The sequence below is a fragment of the Diabrotica undecimpunctata genome, chromosome 2 (assembly GCF_040954645.1).
Source record: "Diabrotica undecimpunctata isolate CICGRU chromosome 2, icDiaUnde3, whole genome shotgun sequence".
In the NCBI taxonomy this organism is placed as follows: domain Eukaryota; kingdom Metazoa; phylum Arthropoda; class Insecta; order Coleoptera; family Chrysomelidae; genus Diabrotica; species Diabrotica undecimpunctata.
This window is the reverse complement of record NC_092804.1, coordinates 96612403-96625148: the sequence shown is the minus strand read 5'-3', so window position 1 is coordinate 96625148 and position 12746 is coordinate 96612403. Positions and strand designations below refer to the sequence as shown.

Genomic DNA, 12746 nt, shown 5'->3' with positions numbered 1-12746 from the left:
TCGTTCGGTGCAATATTAGTTATCTCTAACGTTGGCAATTACATTGGCGACTTTTTCACGGTATTCACCTAATCGAAATAGTTGTGCAGCACTGCTTATTCCTTGTTCTTAAGCCATGACATCTTCCTTCTAATTTATCTGCGGCCCTTGAGTTTACCTTTTGTTGATCTATATATAGGGCAGTATTGTCATGAGGTTGGCGACTGAAATAATAAATTTTGTCCTAAAAACATTCATTTTTGGACCCATCTCTCTTTCTGTCGTGTTTACGCAATGCAACAACTCTAGAGTGCCCTTGAGACTATCGAATAAGAAAACAGTGTCGTCCGCGTATCTATTATTAATTAGTTCACCACTAATTTTCACTCCCAAAATATTCATTTTGCAAAGCCTGTTTTAAAAAGTATATTAAAATTGTTATTAAATGACAGCGTGGTAGAAGGCATTCCTATTTGACGCCTCTATGAATGTAACATTCGTTGATTAATCTCCCATTGGCTCGTACGACTACTTTCAATAAAGTTTTCTATTATACGTAGAATACCTGGCCCATATAATGCGCAATGAACAACGATACAACCTACTTCGGACCATAATTCAAGGTAAAGTGCATGGGAAAAGAGGTGCAGGACGAAGAAGAATATCCTGGCTGCATAACCTGCGAAAATGGTTTAACTTAACCACTACCGGACTTTTCAGGGCAGCAGTCAACAAAGTCAGAATAGCCATGTTAGTGTCCAACATCCGTAACGGATAGGCACCATAAGAAGAAGAATCATACGTAGATCTTTACTATCAATGACTTTTTATGCTTAATATGTTCAAAAGCGTTCCAGGCCCTAACGAAAGCCTTTTCGTAATCGATGAAAGCCACATAAATACCTTTACGTTTGTCGCGACTACATTTAAGCGCATTCCTAAATCTAAACTGGGTTTCATATAGGTCTATTTTGTCATGAATAATGCAAAGAAAAATGTTTTCCAATGTGTGGCTCATCTGACTAATTATTCCGTATTCGTCGCATATTTTGCCAGCTGATTATACACCATTAAAAAGCTTACCTAAATCACTGATGTGATTCCCTTGTATTACTTTTAAGAGTTCAGCTGAGATGTGGTCCGGTCCAGTTTCTTTCTTGGTTTTGACTGATTTTATTGCATGATGTGAAATTCAGATTATAAAATTTCAGGCCCTTCTTGACTTACATTGCTCTGTATGTTTGTTTTGTCATCTCGGAACAATTCAGTTATATAATTACTCAATGTTTCAAATATTTCTCTTTCCATCAATGATAACTTTTCCGGCATTCTCTACTAGATTATTAGTGTTTTTCCTATTATACAGGCCAAAATTTCACGTAATTTCTTGTGTTCCAAATTGAACAGATCATGCCTGTTTTCTAATTCTTGCGTTTCTAAAGCCACTTTTCTGTAGCTGCTCGTATTTTTTGTTTTATTGCTCTTTGTTTTGTTTTTTCTGTATTCGTCTGCCTTGTCCTTATATTGCCTTCTTTATTCAAAAAGGTCTATGGAGCGTTTCACGTTAAGAAAATAACATTAGGCTTATGGAGATCAGTGTTGCCAAAACTCTCAGGCATGCGGTTTACTAGATTGTCGATATATTTTTCGAATTTCCATTTTCAATTAACATTTAACTGTAAAGTCAGAATAACAACTGAAGAACCACAAAGCCTTATTATCATTATGGAGTCTCAGAGAACGACATAAAATCGCTGACATACGCACACCCTATTATTTTAAGTTGCAATTAGTAATTAGATATACGCATTCCAAGCGGTCCGTTTATTTGCTTTTAAATCTTTAATAGCCGGCAAAGTGCATGATTTAACTAAACAAAATTTTCTACTGATTTCTATGATTCATGGTATATGATATTCTTACCGAAAAACAAATAAACTGTCGTTACTATAATTAACATAAGATAAAATAAAATTATCTTTTGTAAATACTATTAATTTAATTAAAATCATTTCCCTACTTTTCATCTCTTGTTTCGAATGGACACTTTTGGTCAATTACGTTAAAAAACAATTATTTAATTCATGTCTGTGAAAACGAAAATACAAATTATACAACCCTGGACCGTGCTTGTGTTCATCGTGGCATCGCTGCGCTTCTATCGTCCATAAGAAATACATGGCCCTATCTCCGCAATGATATTTTCTTAACGTGGAACGCTGTATATTATTTCTTTCGTCATCCATTGAACTTATTAGTTACACTATGTTCTTCTATTATGATCACGAATCATATGTCATAATGTTAACGAAATAATTTCTATGTTGTCTCAACATTTTTGGTTGTTCTCATTTCTTTTATGTAATTGTTTTTACATCATTTTATATTCTACTTTTTTGACATCTAAAATAGTAAAATTCTGTTACGATAAATATTATGACGCATAAAACTGTAAACATATTATTTCTAACCCATTCGTCTTTTCTAACCCCTAAGATATAAAAAACCTGCTTTTGATTGAATTCCTTCGAAGGAAGGTCATCGATTCTTCGCTGTAATTCTCGATTAACGGCATTATATATATATATATATATATATATATATATATATATATATATATATATATATATATATATAAAATAAAGTTTTATTTTGAGGTTGCAGTCATTAATAGGACAGGAAAGTAAAACTCTTTGTTCTTTAATCAAGCTTTCGCAAAATTTATTTGCTTCTTCAGGATATGCTAAAATATGGTATCAGTAAATACAACGAAATTAGAACTAAATAGCATTGTATAAAACTAGTAAAAAAACTTACAACATGAGGTTAATCCATTAAATTTTCAAATTTGCAAAACATTAAAACTTAACTTATTTTAAAAATTATACAGTTATGTAAGTACAATATTCCAATTTAATTTAATTTTGTAAAAATTCATTTTGACATTGATTATGTTGATGTTTGATTTATGTCAAATTGCGAAAGCTTGATTAAAGAACAAAGAGTTTTACTTTCCTGCCCTATTAATGACTGCAACCTCAAAATAAAACTTTATTTTACATAACGTGTCAGTCAATAATACCTAACTACTTTATATATATATATATATATATATATATATATATATATATATATATATATATATATATATATATACATACATATGGGACATTTTATTAGTTTTTGAACATCGCGTAGAGTTTTTAAAATGTAACGCACTTATTGTAATAAATGTAGATAAATTATATAATTATTAGTGTGAAATAAATTAGTTATATTGTACAAATAAAGACTTTAAATAAACTTGTAAGTGTTATAAGTGTAGAACCTTTGATAAGTTAGATTTACATAATTAATATATAATTAGATTATATTAACATAATTAATAATAACTAATAATATAATTAATAAATTAGATTAATAAAAATACAACAATTCTTTTGCTGATGTTTTTTCTATATTCGTTTTAGTCTCACTCTTGCATCGGCGATTAAGGGGTGTGATTAGATCCAATATCTGCTACAGGGTATGTCGTCACTCTATTGATGAAGTTCCTAAATCTTTTGTTGATAAGAATGGAAAAAAGTAGGTATTTAAAAAAATAATTAAATTGGAGTTACTACTCATCTGTCCACAAGTTTGTCAGCCACTCACATTCTTTCAATACTGGAATCCGGAATTATGCCATAACCACTTGCATAAACTTCCGTCTTCGGGGAGCCAATAAGCATTCTTAGATAATGTTTTATTGTAGCGAACAGAAGGGCTCAATTGCCCTTTTGGCAGCAAGTCGCTGCGGGATGCACTAATGTGGGACGTAAAATTGATCTTACCGGTTGCACATATTTTGTTCTTGAGGTTGCGTTGTAGAGATGGACAAAAGAAATCGTAGGGCACCATAAAATGCATGTTACGTGTTGTTCGAACCCCTATTCCTCCCGTGTAACGCACCGTAACATTACCCCCCCCCCCCCTAATTGAACGACCTTACTCGAAAGTTATCACATTACCTGGTTTTGTTGAGAGGCTGCAGTAGCAAAGGCATTCGTATCTAATGGACGTATGTAGTGTACACCGTTTTCACCACCCTGTAAGACACCGACTACTTGTCCGTTAGGAGTAGTGACGTTTTGAGTTATCTTTCCGGCGGTAAATTGAGTAGCCACAGGTAGCGCGGCCGTTAAAGGCACGCCAAACGGAGTAAAATTCATTTTTTATCTGTAACAAAAAAAAACTTGTAAATATTAAAAGATTGTATAACGAATTGTACAGAATATAGTACAGTATAATTGTAAGAAACTGTCTACTTGAGAATACTATATTTAAGAATTAAATTACTCAATCCTAAGCTGAAACTTAGGTATTTTTGGGTTCATCAACATTGGATCAAATTTTAACACTAATCTATGAAAAGTATATAAATCAACAGTTAGAAGAACAGGTCAATCAATTAATGAATGCAAATAATCTAGGAAAGTGATACATAAGTTTTTTCCGAAGAAGGAGCATACTTAAAATTTGAGAAAACCCATTTTTCTTGTTTTTTACATAACCTTAACATTAAATATCTTAAAAAAGCCCTAGAGATATTTTTTGTTCCATACTATTGAATACCAGTATTAAAATTACAATTAGTTGACCTGTGCATTAAACATTAACATATGTTCAAAATTTGAAAAACCGTTTTTCAACATTTCTCTTTTTTTTGACACATAACTTTAAAAACTAATAAAGTCAATGAAATATAGATAATATTACCGTTAGGTTTAAACTTTAGATAAATGAGTTGTTTTTTTTGCATAAGAAAATTTAACAGTTTAGTTGAAAAGCAGCTTTCAATCAGTGAATCTCAGTTGGGCTTGGAAAACTCGGATCTCGGAGTGCCGAAAGATTAACAATACAATTACATGTTAAAATCCTTAAGAACTTTTATTGACGTAATATTGTTATTATCCATACATAATTATTTTATTATTTTCATAAAAAAATAACAATTTTACGATATAGGAAAGCGGAGATCATTCGGCCCATTTGACTTTGGCGATCAAAATCTAAAATATATCTAATGACGATTTGTTCCACTTTTCAGTGTTAATGGGGGATATTATTTTACACTTTATTCTTATATATTGCCGAATGATGTATGTATGTATGTTACATTCATCTATGATGTAAGGATTATTCGGCCCCTGGTCTAGTTTGTTAAAAAGTTTAAAAAAAATTAAAATAAGTAAAAAAGGTTTTTTATTACCATTACGCTAAACACCAAACTGTATAGTAGGTAAGTAAACTAAAATTAATTGTCAATAATTTGATCAAAAAATTAGCTCACATTCAAAGACGAAAAGTTAAATTTGAACTTAAAACACATTCGAAGTTATTGAAGTCCCTTGACTGATAGAGGTCGGTAACACTCCTGCAACATCTTGTTTTCTTCTTCTAAAACTGAAATCCATATCAGTAAATAGAAAACTGTTATTTGCTTTTTTTCGCGTTATGAATTTAACTTGGCAAACAAACTTTAACAAAATCGGCATCTTGTAAGGAGATTTTTTCTATGTAATAAATTTCTCGTTTCCTAGAAACCACAAATCTTACAAGTATAAAGGCATCTAGAGAAAAAGTATCCTTGTCAGAAATAAACTTCATAATCTGCAAATAATCGTCGTCGGACGACTCATCTAACAAAATATCGATCGATCTTCTTTATGTGCGTATCCGTTACGAATGTTGGCGACCATCATGGCAATCTTTATCTTATCTGCAGCAGCGCGGAAAAGCTGCACAGATGTTGTATTGAACCAGATTCTGAGGTTGTTTAACCAAGATGTTATTCTTCTTCCTGGACCTCGTGTTCCAAATATTTTTCCTTGCAGGAAAAGGAAAGGAGAGCATATCTGGATTCATTTCGCATACGAAGAATTGTAACTTTCGAGAGTTGATGGTGGTCAGTACTTCTCGGTTCTTATTCATTCTTCCGAAGACCTCCTCATTTATGACTCAGTCAGTCCACGGGATCTTAAGTATTCTCCGATATAGCCACATCTCAAATGCTTCCAGTTTTCTGCACATATCTTCGTTCAAGGTCCACGATTCAACACCATAAAAAAGGACAGAGAAGACGTAGCATTGCAGCATTCTTACTTTTGTAACAAGAGAGAGGTTGTGACTCTTAAAGAAGGCCCCCATCCGATTGAAGGTGTATCTGAAAATATCGATACTCGATTCAATTGAACTGGATACGTTTCATTTGCTACTGTTTCTTACCAAACCTCATTTTATCTAAACACAAAGCATTTGAAATAGATGTTCCTGGAGCTTTCATTTCACCAATAGTAGGGTCTAGCCTTTCTGTCGGAGATGTTGAGGTTGATTCTCTGTGAACAAGAATATTTTATTCTACAGATAATCCAACGGAAGAATCACTATCTAAGTTTTCTACAGGAGATGGGAGAGTTACTTCTATGACAACCGAAACATTGCCATTTCAGTGGATGCATTAGTTTCTGAGTGATTCTCAGGAACAAGGAAGACAAATGCTCTAATTATAGAGCAATACCGCTTCTCAATACAATGTACAAAATCGTAGATAAACCAGAAACTAAAAGCACAATCAGAGAAAATATTAGGTGACTACCAGAACGAAGATTTAAACGGAATTTTGAATTAAAAATTTGTTTAATTTATTAAAGTTTTTATCTTGAGAATAATTTCCGAAGTGGAAATCGAAACGTCAAAAATAAGCTGATTTTAAACTTAAATTGTGGCTTATTCCCAAAAAAAATAGTAATTGCATTAAGATGCCACAAGAAAATAGCTTCAGAACTGTACTTTCGTTAATGTGTTGAATTGCCAAATTTTTTGACGAAGTCTAAAACATTATTTTGTACAAGAAATTGATCAGACCAGTAATTACTTATGCAATTACAAAGACGACATGAACAAAAAATGATGAAAACCATATGAGAATATTGGAAAAAAAATAATGAGATCAATCCTTGGACCTAAGATAACTAATGAAGGAGAAATAAGTATGCGATCGATTAAGAAAAGAACAAGAAATGCGAGGCGAAACAATAGTAAAACATATACAAACAAGGCGACTAGAATGGGTGGGACACATAATCAGGAGGACACCGACAAAAATGATAAAAATAATTACAAGATGAATCCCATTTGGGCCAAGAAATAGAGGACCCAGAAAGATATGGTGGGACCAAGTAGAAGAGGACATAAACACAATGAACGTAACAAACTGGAAAACAAAATGCAGAAATAGAAAAGAGTGTAAACAAATAACTAACGTTGCAAAGAGACATAGTGATTTATAAAGTAAAGAGAAGTAATCCGTCTCAAAAAAGGATTTGTATAGTAAGTTAAGTTTGAAATTTGATATACACTCTATAAATAGCAACACTGCGCGCCATCGACTTTCCACGAACCGACTCCGTTGACCGATTATTTTTATAAACATGTCAGTTTACCGCAGAAAAAGTTCAAATAATAAATTGGTTTTATGGTGGTAATTCTTGACAAAGTGTGTAGATTTATTTTTTGTGTTTTTTGACGGAGACCAAATCCTTGCGTACAGTCAATTTATAAATATTTTTAAAAATTTTGAGATTTGTTATTGCCTCAAAAATAGCAGAAAATGTCACGCTCAAGAAGTGTCACCAGAAAAAGTTAAGGAAAGAGAATACCGGATTAGGAGAGAATATTGTACCAATACTAAAAACTAGTTAACCGAAAACGGACAGCTAATTCAGCTATAGTATCAGAAAAATGGCAGAAATATTTCGAAAAAATATATCAAGAAACTGATAGAGAAGAAGAAAGGGGTACAATAATGAACACCGAACAAGATGAAGAAGAAAAATTGACCTATACCGAAGTGACAGAATATGCAAACTAAAAACGGGAAAACAACCAGAGACGACGGAATATGTGCTGAAGTTATAAAATACGGAGGGGAGGCACTCTACAGAAAGATTTATAAATTAATATAGAATATATGGAGTAAAGAAATAATGCCCGAAGAATGGAAGAAGGGAATTATAGTGACAATCCCAAAACAAGGAGACCACAGGATATGAAAAAACTACCGAACAATTAATTTACTGAATATAACATATATAAAGTAATGACAGGTATGATTACAGACAATCCCTACAATACACACATCTTTATGATGTGTATATTGCATAGGAGATTAGCAGAATGGTTTCAGAAAAGGAAGATCCACGATCGATGATATAGATACTCTAAAACAAGTGATAGAGAAAACATACGAGTACGACGGAGAAACAAATGGCAGGCGTTTCATAAACTAAACAGAAGAAAAATGGTCCAAGAATTACAAGAGAGTACAATACCAAATAAAATTATAAGAATGATAAAAATGACATTGGGAGATTAAGAATAGATTAGAGAAATAAAACAATATACATGAACTTAAGCAAGAAAAACAAGACACAAATGACAGAACTGGAAATAGACGGACACAGCTTCGAAGAGACTGAAACGTTCAAATGTTTAGGAGTATTAGTCAAAAGAAGAAATGAAAGTGTAGATATGAAAAGAAGAATTCAAGCGGGAAATAAAGTGTTCTAAAAGTTGTACAGAAATAAAAAATGTTTAGAGATAAGAAGGTGAGCTGAAACACAAAAATGAAAATCTACAAAACGACTTAAGACCAATAGTGGTATATGCTTCAAAGACATTTACATTAACAGTAAGAGAAGAAGAGCAGCTGAAAGTTTTTGAGAGAAAGATTATAAGAAAAATACTGGGACCAATGAGGGAAAACGAAGAGGATGCAATACAATGGAAAAATCACGAAATAGAATGGAAGGGTCAAGAGAAAATAGTTAGAGCAATACAAGCACAAAGAATTTGAGAGAAGAGGAGAGAAGAGCAATCCGTGAAGAGTTATATCGGAATGCATACGACTAGGTTGAAGAACCAGAGGCAGACCTAAACTGAGACGGAGACAAAAAGGGGAAGAAGACTTAGGAGTATGGAAATTAGAAATATAGGAAGGACAATCAAAGAGAGAAGAATGGAGTAAATTAGTGGAAACAACAAGTCCCACAAGAAACTGTAAAACCAAACTCAGAATGGGATGATCCTTCACACAAAAATTACATTAAATCAAATTAAATTAAATTAAAACAAAAATTAAATTAAAATATAATGAAATAAATTAAAATAGAATAAATTAAATTATATTAGATAAAATAAATTTAAGTAAATTAAATTAAAATAAAATATAATAAGATAAAGTCTAATAATATGAGAAGAAGAAGAAATGTTGACCCCAAATTTCGTAGCTTTCTTTCTTACATTAGCAGAATTATTTGTACCAACTTTGTAAAACTCTAGTTTTCATACAAGAAGTAGGAAATTCAGAAAAATGTAAGAAGACATAACACCCTTTTAAAGGTCAATATGTCTTCTTCTTTTGCTTTTATTTAAAAATTATCTTTGTTACATCAGGAGAAACTTATGTACAAAGTTTTAGGACTAGATCTTTTTCGTTAGGTTTTTTTCTTCCAGAAAGGAAAGGGACGATAACAAAAAATTACATTTTAGAAATATGAGATCTATTTAGCCCGAATTTAACAGGTTTGCCCCATTTTATTAAGAATAGGAGCATATGTACTGCAGAAATACCGCTTGATTAAATCAGTGAGATATAATAAATTAGCTCTCGGAAACTTAATTCCGTAGGCGACGCTGGTTCAATTTGTAAAAAAATTAGATATGCGTATAAAATATAGCACAAGAGCGGATATTTTTATGTTACCTGGCAAAGGTTCTTTTAAGACTAATTATTAGAAACTCACCCTGTTCAGTATCTTCTTAATGTAGATGTTGTCTTCTATCTGGCCAAATAATTCTTCTTGTGATGACACTTCTTAGACACAGGAAAGACAATGGGTGTCGAACTATTAAAATATTCAATACGAGCCCGACACGAACGAATACAACGACAATGTCTTATTTTTTATTTAATTCGGAAAATGGATGGCCCACTAGAAACTCGATAATGTTGAGATTAAATTTACAGGAGGTCAACGCGGAGGGTTGAGTCACGTAATAGAAAGAAGATATGTTAACTTTTTAAACGTCAGAAATGGACAAGATCCGACCAAAAGTACCTTTTGGTCACGTAAGTTAGCCCTTCTCCCCAGTGGAAGAAATTTGGAACAAAAATTATTTTCTATTCTCGCCGGTAGTCTGAGAATTTTTGCACGTAGACTTTTATACGAAATTATTTTTTTGGGCTCCGGTTAAGTAGGTATTTTAACATATTGCCAGGGGCGGAAAGGGCGAGTACGCTTCTGTTATGTTGTAATATTCATCATCATCATACAGCCTCCTGCGTTCAAAGTTGGAGATAGGCCTCCCATAATTTCTTCCCGTTCTGTCAGTCTTGAGATTCTTGCCGCCAATTTCCGGCGATTATTTTAACGTCGGCTGTCCATCTTGTAGGTGGTCTACCTCTGCTTATTCTGTCAGCTCGTAGTCTCCAAACTGTAATTTTTTTGGATCCATTGCCCGTCATTCATTCTGGCCACATGGTCCGCCCTGTTCCACTTCAGCCATGCTATACGCTCTATGATATCTGTGACGCCAATCCTTCTTATTTCTTCGTTTCTAATACTGTCTCTGAGAGTCAGTCCAAGTAGCGAGCGTTCCATTCGTCTTTGGGCTACTTTGAGTTTGGTTCCTGTAGTCTGGTTAAAGAAAGCGTTTCGGCGCCGTAAGTCATGACTGGAAGCACACATTGGTCGAACGTCTTCTTTTTCAAATAATTTGGCGTGTTGCTCTTGAAGATGTCTGATAGAGCTCCATATGCGGGCCATTCAAAAGTGATTCTTCTTTGCAGTTCAGCAGTTTATTTATCCCTAGCAATTCGGACTTCATAACCTAAGTATTTATGTTATGAACTAATCCTATTTCGTTGTAGTCGACTTTTGGATTTTCGCTAGGACCCAGATTTGTCATATTTTGTGTCTTTATAAAATTTATGTTCAAACCAACTTCTTTACAGGCGGCATCTAACTCAGTAAGCATTCTTACGGCGCCTGTCTGTTCTGAACGTTGGCGATCATTCTGACTATGACTTTATTGGTTTGGATCTCTGTCGGTATCTCTCTATACGGAATAGCTGTGTTGAGGTCTTTCTCAACCATGCTCTCAGGTTAGCAAGCAAAGATATTCTTTTTCGCCTTGGGGCCCTTTTTCCTTCAATTTTACCTTGTAAATGCATTGGAGTAGCTCATATCTGCGTTGATTTTATATTATATATCCCAAATACTGCAGCTTAGAGCCCTTCACGATGTTGACCAAATCCGCGGTTGTTTTCATCCTCCGTAGTACTTCTTCATTGGTGACTTTGTCTGTGTTTCTTTCTTTCTTCCACAGAAGCACTGAGTACACGTAACATTTAAGGAGCCTTATTTTTGTTTCTAGGGTGAGGTCATGTGTGCAGGTTTTGAAGACAGAGATCATAGTGAAGAATGCACTTTTTGTCTTTTCTTTCCGATACAACATTTAATCTCTTGATGATCATTAGCTTGGTTTTGCTGGTGTTTACATCCAGTCCATATGTTCTACTTGTTTCCGTTGTTTTGTTCGTTAAGTTTTGCAGCCCTTCTATGGTATTGGAAAACACAATTGTATCGTCTGCATAGAGTAATATTAATAACACAAAAGTGTGTACCAGTACGGTATCGCGACGTATTGTAGAGCAGACATCAAACATTACAGCACATGTCACTCTTACTCGACACAAGAGATTTTTATACTTGGTGTGAAAGTAGACGAAATAACTATAGTCAATATATCGCCGCTTGAATGTAAGAAATTCTTCTTCTTCTTAAGGTGCCATGCATTTCTGCGTAGGCGTCCACCGTACATCGTCTTGTCAGGTGAGATGTTAAATATTCTGGATTAAATAATTCTGTTTTTAGCAGCATTGCGAAGCATTTCATAGCTGTGGATTCCTGTCCATTGTCGAATATTGCGCAGCCATGACATTTTTTTACGTCCGAGACCTCTCCTACCCTCTATTTTCCCTTCGAGTATCAGTTGCTGAAAAGTGTATCGTTCTCCTCGTATAATGTGCCCCAAGTATGCAGTCTTCTTACTTTTTACATAATTAAAAAGTTCCCTATCCTGTAATGTAAGAAATAGGTAACTCGAATTTTGGCTGTTTTGAGTTAGCTACTTCTTTAATAATATCGTTTCGAGTAGAATTGAATGCATAACAAGGTAACTTGTAAAATGATTCAGACGACATCTATTGAAATTTGTAAAAAGTAGCTAGAGTTGTTAATGAAGATTTCTATAATGTAAAAAGTAGATAACTGAAGATACCTACTTTTTACTGGAAAAGTTGCGGGATACATTTTTAAACAAAAACTAGGTAACTGAAAATACCTACTTGTAACAGGCTGATATATGTCTCAGTTTGATTGTTGGTATCTTGAGTTACGCACGTGTTTAAACAAAAATTGTAGTTATTGTAAAATAAAGATGTCTAGAGGTCCGAAAGTGGTCGGAATGTGTAACTTAACAACTGGAGGTAAGATTGTGTTTATTTTTGGAACTAAAATTTAGTTAGAATTTTATATAAGCATGTAAAATTTAAGGTTATAATTTGTATAATCCTATTATTTGTATATTATAGGTTCAGATATAGCATCACCTAACTAGGAAAAATGTCCCCAGAATATTTTATATGTGGGTAATACATTGGA

At 33.4% G+C, this 12746-nt stretch overlaps 1 protein-coding gene across 5 annotated transcripts in view; it reads right to left on the bottom strand.

Moving 5' to 3' along the window:
- LOC140434743 (uncharacterized) overlaps positions 1–12746 on the bottom strand; it is a 147762-nt gene that overhangs the window by 32120 nt on the left and 102896 nt on the right. For all 5 annotated transcript variants that reach the window (XM_072523236.1, XM_072523235.1, XM_072523232.1 and 2 more), the window contains one exon: positions 3990–4197. In XM_072523236.1, coding sequence (XP_072379337.1) covers positions 3990–4190 — 201 coding nt within the window. In that variant the 5' untranslated portion in view covers positions 4191–4197. The remainder of the gene's footprint in view (positions 1–3989; positions 4198–12746) is intronic.